This window comes from Rhinatrema bivittatum, chromosome 2, assembly GCF_901001135.1.
Source record: "Rhinatrema bivittatum chromosome 2, aRhiBiv1.1, whole genome shotgun sequence".
NCBI classification, from domain to species: Eukaryota; Metazoa; Chordata; class Amphibia; order Gymnophiona; family Rhinatrematidae; genus Rhinatrema; species Rhinatrema bivittatum.
This window is the reverse complement of record NC_042616.1, coordinates 338,846,776-338,865,295: the sequence shown is the minus strand read 5'-3', so window position 1 is coordinate 338,865,295 and position 18,520 is coordinate 338,846,776. Positions and strand designations below refer to the sequence as shown.

The window sequence follows — 18,520 nt, the reverse complement described above, 5'->3', positions numbered from 1 at the left end:
CCAGCAGATGGAGACAGAGCAAACTGACGTCACAAAATATATACCCCTACAGTGACAGCCTGCCAGTATTCTCCATCTCCAACAGATAATGGACGTGCATCTTCTTACTGGGGATTGCTTTACTTTGAAAAGGGGAAATAAAAAGAAAATTAATTTGCCCTGCTCTTCTGTGGTGATACCAAATGGTCTTTCCCCCAGATGAGAATTCCTGAGGTAATTTCTGTGGTCCCTCAGATGAGTGCCTTGGTCCGGTAAGTGGTTGTGCAGTCAGCGTGGACTTAGCTGTTCAAACAGCTGTTAGGCAGCGGGTGCAGGAATCTGAGCACGGCGGTGACCGTATATGCCCTCTCCCCCCGCAGCCAGAGACCATCTCTGTACTCAGCCAGGAAGAGCTGATCTCAGGTAAGTTTAAAAAAAAAAGAAAAATGACAGAAACAGAGGAGGGTTTTTTTTATGTAGTGCTTCCTCCTGTCTCCGTGCTTAGGACACCATTCAGACGTTCATCCCGCTCTATGTGCAGTCTGGCAGGTTGAGCAGCCTTCTTAGGCTAGGCACCACTCTGAGACTTTTTCGCTGCACGCCGTGTGGTAGGCCTCAAAGGCATTTTGTGTGTTTTTGTTAGGCTGCCATCTTCAGGACTGTCGGTTCAACTAGTTCGTCTAACTGTGCATCCAGGCTGTGCATCCAGTGTTTTTTGGATGTTTAGACAGGCCTCTGTTTGTGCGTCCAAGTTAAACAGCACCTTTAGTGGCCACACTCTTACCTGTGCGCACAAGTTGGAAGTTTGTTGCGCGCTTAAATTTGGGGCATCTTGCATTATGGCGCCTATCCATAAGGGTGCCTAAGTTTTGAGCACCTAGGTTTTGGGATGCCTACATTTTTGGGGGAATGAAAACAGCAGTTACTTGTTGTCACCTGTTAAGCATACTAACAGCCTAATGGTGCCTATAGGTAAGAAACCTAAGTGCCTTTCCCTCTGTGCTGCCTGTCAAATTCGGGCATCTCAGCCTGGTGTGCCCGCTAGCTTGTGCCAGCGGTGTTTGGAGGCTCAGGGAGTATTATCTTCCTCTGATTTTACTAAGCTTGATTCTTCCCAGCCAGATGAAGGTCTGGGTAAAGATGTGTCAGGATGGGTGTCTGATCTTGGAACTCCCCTAACTGGTTCATCAGCGGGGGAGGGTAGCTCATTGAGTATGCCTCAGGTGCCTTCTGGTTTTGGCATGGAGCCTTCTGCCATGCCACTCAGAGCCTCCAGGATTGCATCTGAGTCACCCTGCCTCTCAGGGACTCGTCCTGGTGGCGGGTACTTTCCAATCTGGAACGGGGGATCTCGTTTCCGAGTCTCCCCACTCGAATTTTACTAACCACAGATGCATCTATCCTGGGGTGGGGAGCTCATGTAAATGGGCACGGTATCCAGGGTCTTTGGTCCGCTCAGGAACATTTTTCTCAAATCAACTTCCTGGAGTTTCAGGCGATCCGGTACACACTATGGGCTTTGAGATCAGCTATCCAACAAAGTTGTCCTGATCCAGACCGACAACCAGGTAGCCATGTGGTATGTCAACAAGCAGGGAGGCACAGGATCATACCTCCTGTGTCAGAAAGTGGTACAGATCCAGTTGTGGGCCCTGTCCCACGGGATGGTGCTCGGGGCCATGTACCTGGCCGGGACGGAGAATGTGGAGTTTGACAGGCCTTCAGACACCATGAGTGGTCCCTGGACCAGGAGGTAGTGAATCGGATATTCCACCTCTGGCGGAGCCCAGACATAAATCTGTTCACGTCCCCCTGCAACTGGAAGGTGCCTTGGTTCTGCTTCCTGTACAGGTCAGACGGCAAACCAGGCTCTGATGCCCTAGCCCCTCATTGGGACAAGGGTCTTTTTTATGTGTATCCTCAGATTCCCTTAGTGGCGAAGACCCAAGGACTGTGATCTTCATAGCCCCTCATTGGCTGAGAGAGAGGTCTGGTTTCCACTCCTGTGGGAATTGTTCATCTGGAAACCGAACAGTCTGGGGATTTCACCAGATCAGGGCAGGCTATGGCACCCCAACCTCCAGGCCCTGTCACTCACAGCCTGGAAATTGAGAGGTTGATTTTACAGCTACTTGATCTTTCAGAAGATTTGCTTGGGACTTGGTTGCTTCTAGAAAGCCTTCCACTGGAAAGACCTACGGACTGAAATGGAGGAAGTTTTCCATTTGGTGTGAGCAGAAGGGCTCTTGATCTGTTCTGCCCCTAACAAAAACAGTTGATTACCTTCTACACCTATCGGAGGCTGACTTGAAAACCAACTCTGTTAAGAGTTCATCTGAGTGCAGTTGGCGCATACCACCATGGTACAGATGGTGAACCTATCTCTGTACAGACTATAGTTGTACATTTCATGCAGGGCCTGCTTCAATTGAAGCCTCCCCTAAGGCCTCCCTCTGTGTCTTGGGACCTCAACGTAGTGTTAGATCAGCTGTTGAAAGCTCCTTATGAGCCGCTGTGCACCTGTGACCTGAAGTACCTGACCTGAAAGGTCATATTTTTGGTGGCAGTCACTTAAGCGTGCAGTGTCAGTGAGCTCCAGGCCTTAGTGACTTATCCACCTTATACTAAATTTTATCACAACAGGGTGATCTTTTGTATGCACCCTAAGTTCCTGCCTAAGGTGGTGATGTATTTCCATCTTAACCAGTCAATCATCCTGCCAATATTCTTTCCCAGACCCCATTCGAACCAAGGCAAACAAGCACTGCACAGTTTGAACTGTAAGCGAGCCTTATCCTTCCATCTGGAGTGGACAGAAGCCCATAGACAGTCCACTCAACTTTTTATTTCTTTTGACAATAATAGGTTGGGTGTTGCCATTGCCAAACACACATTATCCAGTTGGCTAGCAGATTGTATCTCCTCCTGTTTTGGCCAGGCAGGACTGCATCTTGGGGGTCATGTCAAGGCTCATTCTGTCGGAGCCATGGCAGCTTCGGTGGCCCACTTGCAAGCAGTTCCCATGGAGGAGATCTGCAAGGCTGTGACATGGAGTTCTCTCCACACATTCACATCCCATTACTGTCTGGATAAAGATGGCTGACGCGACGGTAGGTTCAGCCAGTCTGTCCTTCGGAACCTGTTTGAGGTGTAGAATCCAACTCTCCCAACCTAGGGCCCATTGTTTGGGTTCAGGCTGTCTCCCCTCTGTTACGAACAGCACCAGTGGTGTTGTGCCTGTTGGCACCTGGTTGGGTGTCTCTTGGTCCCCTTTTTGTATTGGGGAGCAGACTGTAACTAGGGATTCACCCATGTTTGAGGACCACCATCCTGCTTGTCCTCAGAGAAAGCAGAGTTGCTTACATGTAACAGGTGTTCTCAGAGGACACAGGGTGTTAGTCTTCACGAATCCCACCCACCACCCTGCGGAGTTGGGTTTCTTATTTTATTTTAATTGTAATTCTATGTTACAAGACTGACGTATGCTATTGGGCATGCTCAGAGTGCCTAATCAAAATTCTAGAAGCTTTGACATAAGTTTTCCGCATCGGGACTCCATCTGATGATGTCACCCATGTGTGAGGACTAACATCCTGCTGTCCTTGGAGAACTTCTTGTTACAGTTAAGCAATTCTGCTTTCTGCCTCATTTTAATTGGAAGACTGTTCCAAAAGGTAGGTGCAGTACAGCTAAATGCTAAATTCCTTGTGGTAACCAGAGTATGAAGTAAATTTAACTCAGAAGCTCTTAATACTCTCAAAGAACTAAATAATCTGCTAGATAATGGGAAGACTCCTTACAAATATATCTGTGGATATAGCAGCGATTTTCTGTACAATCTGTAATTGCTTCAAGGTGACTACAGATGGACCTCGATTGAATGAATTACAGTAATTCATAGAGATGTGAATCGGAACCAGAATCGGTTCGGATTTCAGTTCCGATTCACATCTCTATAGATGTGAATCGGAACCAGAATCGGGTCGGATTTCAGTTCCAATTCACATCTCTAGTAATTCAACCTAGTAGTCAACAAAGCATGACTGATTAATACTGAATCCTTTTTGCCTGAAAATTTGTGCAATTGACAGATCAGCCCCAAATTGCTGCAGAAGAGTTTTCAAGATTCTGTGGTAATTGTGACAAACTTGTATAATTTTGGTTAAAGGTTCACATTTGTCTATGCAAAAAGTGTCAAATTTTATTGAAAACCTTTCATTGTTTTTAAACAGTATTTAAACTATATTTAAACTATATACAAATACAAAATTTACCTAGTACAAGAATTAGCTATTCTTTATCATCCCACCAGACCTGTCCAAATGTATGGGTATTGTTCCTTTACCAGAAGATGCAGACAGAGAACAACTATTTCCCAGTACTTACCCGGATCAGTCCAGACACCTGGGTTTTGCCTCCCCTCCAGCAGATGGAGACAGAGAAGTTTTTTCAAACAACCCTGCCGTATATACCAAGGTGCCACCCACAGTCCCTCGGTCTTACTCTGTCTCCAGCAGATGGCGAAGGTACAAAACCCACAGTCTCTTCTGATTACCTGATTACAATAAGTTGGTAGAGTAGGATTGTAGTCAGGTTTGGACTTGGCAAATTAGGGGGATTCTGTGCCTTTAATTCTTAATAGGTTACAAAAAAAAAAAAACAGAGAAAGCAAGTCCCTCACCGACGGAGGTTCTGTGAGTCTCCCAGGAGGTTGCTAGGTCCTGAGGGGACCATCCCTCCTGGTCGAGACCACTGCTTCTAAGGGTCGAGGACCCTGCACTTGGTTGTCAGCAGCATTGGGGTGATACCGGGGATCCTGGCTCACTCACCCCTACAGGAGCAGGGACAGCGATTGGGCAAATTTTTTTTCTATTTGTCTGTGCAAAAAAAGGGTTATTTTTTTAACTTTGTGCGCTGGCTCTCTGGTACTTCCCTTCACTTCCCCACATCCCTGCGCCGCCGTTTTCACCACGTTTCGCCGCATTTTACAGCTGTTTGTCTTTTTTTTGTCGCGACAAGGATACCTCGGGGATCGGCTTGCTGCGTGTGCGTCTATCAAGAGAGGGCCTATGTGCTGGCTGCTTACCCGGAGGGGAAGGACCCTCCGTTTTGCCCCGGGGAGGTTGGCATCAGGTTCCTTGGTCTTCCACGCGGCTGCCGGCAGGCAGCATGGCCCCAGCTGATCTGTTCCTGCTGAGCGCGGGAACGGAGGCCATCTTGGAAAGGTTTTGGGCAGCCACGCGGGCCGCGATGGGGGAGGGGTTTTCACCACCCGCACTATCTCCACAGCGAATTGTCCCCGAGGGGGATGTGCCAGCGGGCCCGGACTCTCCTGCAACAGAGGGTAGCCCAGAAGGGGCTGATGGTACCTCTTCTGATTCCTCTTTTTCTTCGGAGTTTGTGCTGCTGATGCACAAGGCCTTTAAGGAGAAAAAGGCAGGAAAAAAATCCCTTCACAGGCTGCTCCCGGAAAGGGAGGAAGCATGCGGGATCTACAGGGGGGTCGGACCGTCAGATCCACAGCACAAACCCCCGGGGGGGGGGGGGGGTTTGAGGACACAAATCCACAGCAGGATGGGAGCCGAGGGGCTCAGGCTATGGAAAGCGATGATCCAAAAGTGGTTCGCCTCTTTAAGAAAGATGAGTTGAATCCGCTTATTCCGGCCATCCTGGGGGAGTTGGGCTTGGACGCTCCACCGGCGGAGTCTCAGTTGGGGGCTATGGATCCGGTATTGCTGGGTCTCAGGGGTCCTGCCATTTCTTTCCCTTTCCATTTCTCGGCAACGGATCTTCTATTTAGAGAATGGGACACTCCAGATTTAGGGGGTGAAAGTCAGTAAAGTGATGGACAAGCTATATCTGCTGAGAGTTCCGAAGGTGGATGCAGCGGTGTCTGCCGTCACCAAGAAGTCCTCTATCCCAGTTACGGAAGTGACGGCCCTCAAGGACTTGCAGGACAGAAAGTTGGAGTTACAGCTCAAGAAAATGTTTGAGGTGTCAGCGCTGGGGGTCCGTGCAGCGATGTGCAGTAATTTTACGCTGTGTGCGGGTCTTTGCTGGGCTCAGCAACTCCAAGCCAATGTCGACCTCTCTGAGGGGGAGGCTATCCAGGCTATCTGCACACGTCGGCCAGATCCATGGTTTCCGCGCGCAGGCTCCTCTGGCTCTGGAATTGGGCTGCGGATATTTCGTCCAAGGCCCACCTCGGTTCCCTTCCTTTTAAAGGAAAGTTGTTGTTCGGCAAGGAATTGGAGGACATGATCAATCTCTGGGAGAGAACAAGGTTCATAAACTACCGGATGACTGGCCCAGGTCAAGAGGATCGTTTACAGCTCGTGCTCGGTTCCATGGTACTAGGAGACCCCGACCGGTGCAGTCGTCCAGATCGTCCTTTCGCCCAGGTTCAAACAGACAACAGTCATGGTCTCAGTCTTTTTGAGGCAGATGTTTTGGCAGACCAGGTAACCCTCAGGCGGCGGGGGCTAAGGCCTCACAATGAGATACTGCCGGTCCATTCCTCAGTACCAGTCGTCCATCAAGTACCAATCGTGGGAGCCAGACTATTGCTCTTCTTCGAGGAATGGACCAAGCTAACGTCTGACCAGTGGGTCCTCACCGTGATAAGTCAAGGTTACGCTTTAGATTTTGTACAGCGCCCTCGGGACAAGTTCCTGATCTCTCCATGCGCGTACCGAGAAAAGCGAGAGGCTGTACAAGGCACGCTCCAGCGCCTCCTGGACTTGGGGGCTATAACACCGGTTCCGTCCGCGGAACAACGCAGAGGCCGCTATTCCATTTACTTCATAGTCCCCAAAAAGGAAGGTACTTTCCGACCGATCTTAGATCTCAAAAGAGTCAACAGATGTCTTTGGGTACCACGTTTCAGAATGGAGACCCTTCAATCAGTCATCGCCTCTGTACGACAAGGAGAGTTCCTGGCTTCTCTGGATCTCACGGAAGCGTATCTCCATATCGGCATCCGGTCATCACACCAGAAGTTCCTCAGGTTCTGCATTTTGGGAAATCACTATCAGTTCCGGGCTCTGCCTTTCGGACTCGCCACCGCCCCCAGAATGTTCACCAAGGTGATGGTGGTGGTTGCAGTGCAACTCCAGAAGGAAGGCTTGCTAGTGCATCCCTACCTGGACGATTGGCTGATTTGGGCGAAGTCCGAGGCCCTGTGTCAGACAGCTATCCGGGTGCTATAGCTCTTGCGATCGCTTGGCTGGGTGGTCAACCTTGCCAAGAGTCGTCTGATCCCTTCGCGGTCTCTGGAGTTCCTGGGAGCCCTGTTCGACACAGAGAAGGGGAGAGTATTCCTCACCATAGAACTTGTAATCAAGCTTCAGGGACAGGTGAGGGACCTGTTGTCCATGCGTATGCCCAGGGTGAGAGATTACTTGAAGGTCTTGGAATCCATGACGTTCACGCTGGAATTGTTACCCTGGGCCTTTGCTCATATGCGTCCCTTACAATCAGCATTGCTGTCCCTCTGGAATCCTGTGTCAGAACAGTTTCACCTACCGTTTCCGCTTACAGACTCCGCGAGAGTCAGTCTAGAGTGGTGGCTTGTCTCGGAACATCTGGAGTGTGGACTTCCCCTGGTAATGCCCGACTAGACAGTCGTCACCAAGGATGCCAATCTCTCTGGCTAGGGAGCTGTTTGTCTGGGGAAGTTGGTGCAGGGGGAGTGGTCCAGAGAACAATCTCAGTGGTCAATCAACCGCTTGGAGATCAGAGCAGTGGCTCTGGCATTGCAAGCCTTCCTCCCGATCCTTCGGGGGAAGTCGGTCAGAGTTTTGTCAGACAGTGCAACCGCAGTGGCTATATCAATCACCAAGGAGGAACCAAGAGTCGCCCGGTGGCAACGGAAGCGCAACAGTTGATGAACTGGGCAGAACAGTTGATGAACTGGGGCAATAAGTAAATATGCAGCTCTAACACTAAATTTTAAAAAGAGAAACTTTGATAAAATGAGAAAAATAGTTAGAAAAAACCTGAAAAGTGCAGCTGCAAAGGTTAAAAGTGTTCAACAGGCATGGACATAGTTTAAAAATACAATCCTAGAGGCGCAGTCCATATGTATTCCGCGCATTAAGAAAGGTGGAAGGAAGGCAAAACAATTACCGTCATGGTTAAAAGGTAAGGTGAAAGAGGCTATTTTAGCCAAAAAAAATCCTTCAAAAATTGGAAGAAGGATCCATCTGAAGAAAATAGGATAAAACATAAGCATTGTCAAACTAAGTGTAAAACATTGATAAGACAGGCGAAGAGGGAATTTGAAATGAAATTGGCCATAAAGGCAAAAACTCATAAAAACTTTTTTAAATATATCCAAAGCAAGAAACCTGTGAGGAAGTCGGTTGGACCATTAGATGACAGAGGGGTTAAAGGGGCTCTTAGGGAAGATAAGGCCATTGCAGAAAGACTAAATGAATTCTTCGCCTCCGTGTTTACTAATGAGGATGTTGGGGAGATACCAGTTCCGGAGATGGTTTTCAGGGGTGATGACTCAGACGAACTGAACGAAATCACTGTGAACCTGGAAGATGTAGTAGGCCAGATTGACAAACTAAAGAGTAGCAAATCACCTGGACCGGATGGTATGCATCCTAGGGTTCTGAAGGAACTCAAAAATGAAATTTCTGATCTATTTGTTAAAATTTGTAACCTATCATTAAAATCATCCATTGTACCTGAAGATTGGAGGGTGGCAAATGTAACCCCAATATTTAAAAAAGGCTCCAGGGGCGATCCGGGTAACTATAGACCAGTGAGCCTGACTTCAGTGCCGGGAAAAATAGTGGAAACTATTCTCAAGAACAAAATTGTAAAGCATATAGAAAGACATGATTTAATGGAACATAGTCAACATGGATTTACCCAAGGGAAGTCTTGCCTAACCAATCTGCTTCATTTTTTTGAAGGGGTTAATAAACATGTGCATAAAGGTGAACCAGTAGATGTAGTATATTTGGATTTTCAGAAGGCGTTTGACAAAGTCCCTCAAGAGAGGCTTCTACGAAAACTAAAAAGTCATGGGATAGGAGGCGATGTCCTTTCGTGGATTACAAGCTGGTTCAAAGACAGGAAACAGAGAGTAGGATTAAATGGTCAATTTTCTCAGTGGAAAAGGGTAAACAGTGGCGTGCCTCAGGGATCTGTACTTGGACCGGTGCTTTTCAATATATATATAAATGATCTGGAAAGGAATACGACGAGTGAGGTTATCAAATTTGCAGATGATACAAAATTATTCAGAGTAGTTAAATCACAAGCAGACTGTGATACATTGCAGGATGACCTTGCAAGACTTGAAGATTGGGCATCCAAATGGCAGATGAAATTTAATGTGGACAAGTGCAAGGTGTTGCATATAGAGAAAAATAACCATTGCTGTAGTTACACGATGTTACGTTCCATATTAGGACCTACCACCCAGGAAAAAGATCTAGGCATCATAGTGGATAATACTTTAAAATCGTCAACTCAGTGTGCTGCAGCATTCAAAAAAGCAAATAGAATGTTAGGAATTATTAGGAAGGGAATGGTTAATAGAACGGAAAATGTCATAATGCCTCTATATCGCTCCATGGTGACACCACACCTTGAATACTGTGTACAATTCTGGTCGCCGCATCTCAAAAAAGATATAGTTGCTATGGAGAAGGTACAGAGAAGGGCAACCAAAATGATAAAGGGGATGGAACAGCTTCCCTATGAGGAAAGGCTGAAGAGGTTAGGGCTGTTCAGCTTGGAGAAGAGACGGCTGAGTGGGGATATGATAGAGGTCTTTAAGATCATGAGAGGTCTTGAACAAGTAGATGTGACTCGGTTATTTTCACTTTTGAATAATAGAAGGACTAGGGGGCATTCCATGAAGTTAGCAAGTAGCACATTTAAGACTAATCGGAGAAAATTATTTTTCACTCAACGCACAATAAAGCTCTGGAATTTGTTGCCAGAGGATGTGGTTAGTGCAGTTAGTGTAGCTGGGTTCAAAAAAGGTTTGGATATGTTCTTGGAGGAGAAGTCAATTAATAGCTATTAATCAATTTTACTTAAGGAATAGCCACTGCTATTAATTGCATCAGTAGCATGGGATCTTCTTAGTGTTTGGGTAATTGCCAGGTTCTTGTGGCCTGGTTTTTGGCCTCTGTTGGAAACAGGATGCTGGGCTTGATGGACCCTTGGTCTGACCCAGCATGGCAATTTCTTATGTTCTTAGGTTTTCTTCAAGCCGGTCTTTCTAACGTCTCTCTCGTAGTTCCCTCCGAGTACAGGTTGCGGCGCTCGGTTGTCTCCGAGGTAACGTCCAGGGGGTAATGTTGGCGATGCACCCAGATGTGGCACATTTTCTTCGACGGGCAAAGCACTTATGACCTCCGCTTCGCCATCCGTGTCCTTCCTGGAACCTCAATTTGGTACTTTCGTCCTTGTGTGTACCGCCTTTTGAGCGTATAAAGCGGACAACGCTGAAGGATCTCGCGCTGAAGGTGGTAATTTTGGTTGCAATTTCTTTGGCACATCGGGTGTCTGAATTGCAGGCGTTGTCATGCAGGGAGCCTTTCTTGCGGATTTCTGATTCAGGTGTTTCCTTGCGGACGGTTCCCTCTTTTCTCCCAAAGGTGGTGGTTTCCTTTCACTTGAATCAGTCAATTGAGCTTCCCTCATTCTCCGATGTGGACCGATCAGATCCTATGGCGAAGGATTTACGGAAACTGGATGTACGCAGGGCTCTGATACGATATCTAGAGGTTACGAATCCTTTCCGTGTAACAGACCATCTCTTTGTGTTGTGGAGTGGTCCAAAAAGAGGTAGTGTGGCCTCAAAGACTACAATAGCTCGCTGGCTGAAGGAAGCTATCGGTTCAGCGTATTTACTGCATGGTAAGATGGTACCGGTGGGACTTCGCACCCATTCTACACGGTCACAAGCCGTTTCTTGGGCGGAATGTCATCAAATCTCGCCTCAGGAAATTTGCAGGGCGGCTACTTGGAAATCTTTGCACACTTTCGCAAGGCATTACAGATTGGATGTTCAAGCTTTGGATTCCGGGGATTTGGAGAAGGGGTGCTCCGAGCGGGCCTCTCTGGCTCCCACCCTCGGTAAGTTAGCTCTGATACATCCCAGGTGTCTGGACTGATCCGGGCATGTACAGGGAAAGGAAAATTAGTTTCTTACCTGATAATTTTCGTTCCTGTAGTACCACGGATCAGTCCAGAGCCCCGCTCATGACTGTGTACACTAAAGTACTTGTATGATATTTTTTTCTGGATATTTGTACTACCTTATCACTTGTTCTTTTGGTTCTGCGAGTTCTGTTCCCGGTTGGGGTTTGACTAAGCCTTATTATAGAAGGAAAGATAGTTGTATAGTTTGGTTTTGTTCCATTCTGCTTTGCCATTACGTAAGACTGAGGGCTGTGGGTGGCACCTTGGTATATATGGCAGGGTTGTTTGAAAATACTCTGTCTTCATCTGCTGGAGGAGAGGCAAAACCTAGGTGTCTGGACTGATCCGTGGTACTACAGGAACGAAAATTATCAGGTAAAGTAATTTTCCTTTTGCTGACATCATCCAATATAGCAGTATTTCCCTACCAGTATACCATGGCATAGTCTCCATTGCCTGATGCCCAGATCTAGACCAGCATCTAGACTCTGCTCTTAGCATTTCACAACAACAGACACCAGCAGTGGCTATTAAACAGGTAAGAGCTCACCTGTGACTCTTAGCAGTGAATTACTCTGCTTGTGCAGAACACAGCTAGCTTGTGAGAATTAGTGTGAATTGCAGGACATATTGGTTATCAACACGTCGAACTCACCTTGCAGACCTGGGTTCCTCTCAAGGCTATGCCTGTCTGAGGATCACCCATACATCAGTCGCCTTGGTGTTTTCCTACAGGTGTATGGTGGGGCCAGTCACATGTTTCCACCTCACCTCCCTGGAACTCTTTGTCCCCTCAAGCGCAGTCCATTGGAGCGCTCGCCTCGGGGAGCTCGACCCAAGTGGAGGATCAATGTGGTTTTTCGTTTTCCCCATATGTGCCCACTTCCCCTTGTCAGTGACATGTTGCTGCTTCTCAGGCAGAGGCTGAATGTTCCTTCCTGTTTCCGAATGTCATTCTGTAGTGACTCACAGCTGCCTGCGCTGCATGGCCCTCTGCAATGCCTCATCCTTCTACTGGGATGTCCTCCCCAGCTTTTCTCTTAGGCCTGCCCCTTCCCCACTGTCTCACGGCCTCCTCTCCCCCATTCAAAGATCCATGGCAGCAGTTTTAGACTTGGTCCCTTCAGCAAGGATTCATAAGAGCCCCTTACAAAGAACTTTGTTATCCAAGTAGGATCCACAATCTCAGGATTACTCAATCTGACTCCATTCTGGATCATGTGAGGATGAGCTTGTGCTGGTAGCTGAGTACTAGGAATTTGGAGAAGGGAATGGATTCGGAAACTTCTTGTTGGATTGTAGTGACAACGGATGCCAGTCTTCAAGGCTGGCGAGCTTATTGCCAAGTCAGGTGGCCCAAGGTATTTGGGCAGTAGAGGAGGCCAGGTGATTCACCAATCATTTGAAGCCAAAGCTATTTGGCTTGTGCTGGTTCAGTTTGCGCTCATTCTTTGGGGGAAGGCAGTTAGATGTTTATCGGACAGTGTCACAGTAATGACATATGTGAATCTGGGAGGTGTAAAGAACATTCAGTTATCAGCAGAAGTGATGCTGATATTGACCTGGGCAGAGAAGCACTTAAGGTAGTCAGTGTCTCCATAGTAGAGGAACAGAATGTTCAAATAGATTCTCTCAGTTGCAATATATTAGATCCTGGATGGTGGGAACTTTCAGAGGAGGCTTTCGCTCAGATTGTAGTTTGCAGGGGGATGCCAGAGTGGGATCTAATGGTGACCCACAGAAATGCTAAAGTGGGAAGGTTTTACAGCCAGCAAAGAGAGTCAAGGTCATCTGGTCTGGATGTGGCCAGAACATCAGTTTCTGTTTTTCCACCATGGCCTTTAATAGGTAGAGTGGTACAGAAGATCTACAGATATCAGGGAATGGCTTTCTTAGTAGCTCCTGATCGGCCCAGGCATCTGTGCTGTGCAGATCTGATCAGGTTATTGGATGACAGTCCCATACTGTTGCTGCAGAGTCTGGATCTGTTGAAACATGGTCCTACATGACAAAAATATGGATTGGTTTTGACTCACTGCCTGACCCTTGAGAGGTCCTTGTTTATCCAACAAGGGATACTCTAAAGAGGTAGTGAACACATTGCTGTGTGCTAGGAAGAGTTCTATTTCTTTGGCTTACGTCAGAGTATGGCAGATTTTTGAAGACTGGTGTGCTGCTCGTCAGATTCATGCTCGTGGGGCTTTGAGTCCATCCATCTTACAGTTTTTGCAGGAGGATTTAGCTAAAGGTTTAGCATTGAATTCCCTCAGGATACACGTAGCAGCAATTGCATTTTATAGGGGTCTGTTTAATGGTAGACCATTGATGAGTCATCCAGGTATGACTCATTTCCTGAAAGGGGTGAAACATATTAGACCTCCACTGAAAGAGCCTGTCTCTTTTTGGATTCTGAATGTTTACTTTTTTTTTTAGGGCACTCCTTTGAGCTCTTAAGGAGGATTTTGGTGAAGCTTCTCACCTTGAAATTGGAGTTTTTGGTGAAAATCTGTTCCACTTGGCAAATTCAGAGTTGAAGGCTCTTTTGTGCTCTAAACCATTTTTGTTGTTTGTGGAGGACAAGGTGAATATTCGTACAGTCCCTTCCTTTCTTCCAAAGATGGTCTCTTCATTTCTCGTTAATCAAGTTGTGTTTCTCCTTTCCTTTTGTAGAGAGTTGTGTGGAGAAGAGTATTCTCAGTATTGTTCCTTGGATGTAAGAAAGGTCCTTTTGGGACATTTGAAAGTTACAAATTAGTTTAGGAAATCAGTCCCATTTGTTTGTTCTTTTTTAGGTTCTAGGAACCACTTTGGATTAAAGGAGTTATTGCAGCGGCTTACGCGAGAAAGGTCTATCGCTTCCTGTGAGGGTGAGGGCTCATTCAACAAGAGTGCAGGCAACTTCATGGTTGGTGTCACCGCTAGAGATTTATGAGGTGGTGACCTGGTCGTCTCTGCATTCATTTGCTAGACATTATTGGCTGTACATTTGAGCCAAAGAAAGACATCTTGCTTGGCTTGGAGGTTTTATGGGCAGGTTTTACAGCATCCCATCCAGTGTCTTGACTAATCTGGCTGAATAAGAGGAAGATGAAATTTTGTACTTACCTGATAATTTCCTTTCCTTGAATCCTGCCAGACCAGTCTAGAACCCTCCCTATTCTGCCAAAAATGTTTGTCTGCAGTTATTTCCTTTAGACCAGATATTAATGTTTTTCATTTTCCACATGTAAGCATATATTGAAGTGTTTACACTTCATTATTTTTTCTCTTGGAAGTTCCCTGGTTTTGCGAAGGAAGATTAAGAACAAACTACACCAAAGTTAATCTTCCTTCGCAAAACCAGGGAACTTCCAAGAGAAAAAATAATGAAGTACAAACACTTCAAAACATGCTTACATGTGGAAAATGAAATACAATATCTGGTCTAAAGGAAAAAACTGCAGACAAACACTTTTGGCAGACTAGGGAGGGTTCTGGACTGGTCTGGCAGGATTCAAGGAAAGGAAATTATTAAGTAAGTACAAAATTTCATCTTCCTCTTATTCAGTCAGATTAGCCAAGACACATGGAATATACTCAAGCTACCTGTCAACTGGATGGGATGCTGTAAAACCTGCCCATAAAAGCTCCAAGCCAAGCAAGATGTCTTTCTTTGGCTCAAATGTACAGCGTACTGGCAGTCTGAGGTCAGCATGGGATCCTATATACTATGAAGTAGAAGGTCTATTATCTGTCTCCATCTGATGATCAGCAGGTATAACCCATGCACCTGGACTGGTCTGGCTGGATTCAAGGAAAGGAAATTATCAGGAAAGAACAAATTTCATCTATCTTGGAATGGCCCAGGTATTATGTTTGTGTTAGGTAGGAAAATGGGCATCAAGTCTTCTGAATGTCTCATAGTTCACGAGATCTGTGACTTAATTGCTGAGATAGCTGAAGATTTTCTTTGTTGTTATATAGCCATATAGCTAAATTGTATGCAAAACCTGACAGATTATAAACAGAAGTCTGTGTTGATTAAAAAGAAAAAAAAGGAAATATTTAATAAAGGTCAGCAAGCAAGTTAAAGGTGTTTTTTATTTTATTGGACCAATTTAAAATATTTGTAGGAATTAAAATCATTTAATTCTTCTGCTTTATCAAGAAGGGATTGAGATAAGAGTGGCCAATCCAGGTTACAAATACCTAACAAATACCCAAACATTAAATAAATCACATGCTACTGATACCAGTAATAAGCAGTGGCTATTCCCTAAAAAGTGAATTTTAAGACCTGTGCAGACGCACACATGGATGTGTGATTTTATTATGCAAGCATGGTATAAAATCAGCTATACGCACGTATGTGTGCATACAATTTTACATTCATCTGCGTTTAAATGCCTTGATCGCATAAGTGGGGAGGATTTTAGTAGATGCGCGTGCTGAGTTTCCCCAGTTTGTTCCCAGTAAAGGAGAGGTCTTCCTAAACCCCCTAGCTAATTTGCTTCCCTTTTACCCTATTAGCCCCGACCGTTAAAACCCTGCTGACTAGCCTAGTTTGGTTTTTTTTTTTGTTACATGACTTACATGCCATCCATAGCAGAAGTAAAGTTACACGGATAGGGACCCCCAGCCCGTGCTGGTGTGCGCAAATACTTAAGCGCTGGTTTCATTCATATTTCCTGGAACACTCATGCCCTACCCCTGCTATGAAAAACTTTTACTCGCATACCTGGGCATCTCTTAAAATCCGCGCAGCACACGCTGGACCAATATATGCGCGTATCTCCCAGCTTTGGCAGTAGTAGGGCTTTTAAAATTCACCCACAAGTCAGCATGATTATGGACTTCCCCCCCAGAAACTTATCCAAACCTTTTTTGAACCCAGCTACACCAATTGCCTTAACTTCATCCTCTTGCAATGAATTGCAGAGTTTAATTGTGTGTTGAGTGAAAAAGAAATTTCTCTGATTTATTGTAAATGTGCTACTTGCTTTTTCCCTTCATTCAGGTTTGTTTTTCCCTTCTTTCAGAACATGCAATTCAAGTTCTTCATCACCATCTACCTCCACAAAATCAGCCAGGAAGAGCAAATTTCATTTCTCACGGCTAAAGATGCTGCTTAATCAGGATAAGAAACCAACATCAAAAAAGGGGAATTTACAAAATTTTCTCTCTATGCTTTGAAAACTGATATGTGGATTCAGCTGTGATTAAGATTTACTAGCCAGCATGCTGGGACACTGTATGTCTGTTTTAAAGAGAGCTTGTCTGGGAATTTCCTGCTAGCACCAGGAATGAGAATTTCCTAGTACATGAGGTATTATTGGAGGATGTGATGTCAAGTAAGACTTCCAATTGGTTTAAACTTATTAAAGTAGATGTTTTTATTAATCTATTGGTATTTCTTTTACAGTCACATCCTTGAAATTGGGTAAAATGTTCTTAAGAGTGATTTGATTCCATAGGGGGTAAATTTCAAGGCTATTTATACACACAAAACTGGGTTTTATGCACATAAATGGCAGAACTAAATTAACCCAGGGCCCTGTGTGCATAAAATTATGCTCGACTTCTGGGATGATGTCATCGGAAGCAGCTGGATAGCGAGATAGCTCTGGGCCCTCTCCCCCCTAAATCGGCCGCCATTCTCGCTCTTTGCTTCCGCCCGCATCTTCTGCTGATTGCAGGCAGTAGGAGACAGTCGCGGCAACAAAATCGCCGCAGAAACGAGTGCTCCAGGACCCGTAATGCACCAGAGATCGGCGCGAGGCTCACAGCACCCAAACACAACATGGCCAAGATGGCTGCGATTGCAGGAGACGGTGCAAATCAGGTAGCAGAGGTCTCTGAGGAGGCCCTGATCAAAATATCAGCGAGGGTCGCGGAAGCCCTGGACGCCCGGCTCCTAAAACTTCAAACATCTATGGAGGATATTAAGCATGCAGTAGAGGGACAACGTGGAGCAAAGGGTGTCCAGACCAGGAGGATTGGCTGCAAACTGCGGAGAGGCAAGTACAAATCCTAACCACACAAAATACCTCACTGCTGGAACATATAGAAGATCAGGAAAATAGGAACCGGCGCAATAATATTAAGATAATAGGCCTACCGGAATCTGTGCCAGAGCAGGAACTGTATGAAATTATTGAAACTTGGCTGCCGAGCCAGCTGGACCTAAATTTAACTTCTGGCCATCTTTGCTGTGAAAGGGTGCACAGAATGGGGCCGCCCAGGAAAGCTGCGAATAACACACGGCCAGTGATGGCCAGAATCTTAAACTGGTCGCATAAAATCCAGCTGATGAGAACCTTTCAGCAGCATTCTGGTGTGGAATACCAGAGCCATCGGATCCTGCTGTTCCATGACTTCTCTTCCGCAATCTCAGCACAACGCAAAGCAATGTCACCAGCTTGCACCGAGCTACATAAGCAGGGGGGATACCATTAGCCCTAATTTTTCCTGCTAAATTGAGAGTTCAGCACAATGGCACAGTCCTCTTTTTCTACAAAAGAGAGGAAGCTAATTCCTTTATAACCTCCCTGGAGCGAGAAAACGTCACCTGAACTGGGCAGTCACTCCTGATTATATATAATCATATATATATATAATTATATATACAGTATATCCTCACAGCCTCTAAAGATTGGTCTCGGAGCCACAAAGCAGGTTTACCCCTCGCCTCCTCACAGATTTTCTACTTTTGACATTTTTTGAGTGAGGGGAGGTTTAAGATGTTGGTTGAAGTTAGCCAGTTATGTTTCGTTCATCATTAGTTGCAGTGGATATATGATCTGAAAATTGGAGGCGGAAGAGGGGGGGAGATATGGGGGCAGAGGGAAGCCCACCGACCTGTCTAGGGATGATGGGTACTTCGTGCCTCTTGAGGAACATAGAGTTCTGGGTATGGATGTGTATAGTGTGCTTGTGGTTTGTGTGGGTATGGTTGCAGTATATGTGTAGATATAAGAAACTGCGGTGGGGGGGAGGGAGGGGACTAGAAGTATGCCCAGAGGCCTTTGAGTCTTAAAAACATGCATATAGTGTCTGTAGAACATGTTACAGGGTGTGGGATGGGACGCTCAGGCTGGGGGGCGTCTGGTCCTGACACTGCCTATAATTTTTTCTTGCTAAAGTTGGTAGTTTCTTTTCATCTAGACAGCTGAAATAGTCTCTGTTAATTTCCTTGAATGTGGATGGCGTCCATTCTCCAATTAAAAGGAAAAAACTTTTATCTTTATTCCAACGCCTAAAACCACAGGTGTCTTTATGTAAGAGACTCACTTGACAGACGTGGAGCATAACAAATTGAAGAGAGAGTGGGTGGGGAGTTGCTGCTACTACTACTCTTACACTTCGAGGCAGAGGGGAGTTGCGATAC

At 46.0% G+C, this 18,520-nt stretch overlaps 1 protein-coding gene across 3 annotated transcripts in view; it reads left to right on the top strand.

Annotated features, from left to right (window-relative positions):
• C2H18orf21 (chromosome 2 C18orf21 homolog) overlaps nt 1-16,533 on the top strand; it is an 86,169-nt gene extending 69,636 nt beyond the window's left edge. For 2 of the 3 annotated variants that reach the window (XM_029589847.1, XM_029589846.1), the window contains exon 5: nt 16,173-16,533. In XM_029589847.1, coding sequence (XP_029445707.1) covers nt 16,173-16,326 — 154 coding nt within the window. In that variant the 3' untranslated portion in view covers nt 16,327-16,533. The remainder of the gene's footprint in view (nt 1-16,172) is intronic. The other variant, XR_003854624.1, reaches the window with a different exon arrangement.
• The last annotated feature ends 1,987 nt before the right edge of the window (nt 16,534-18,520 follow it).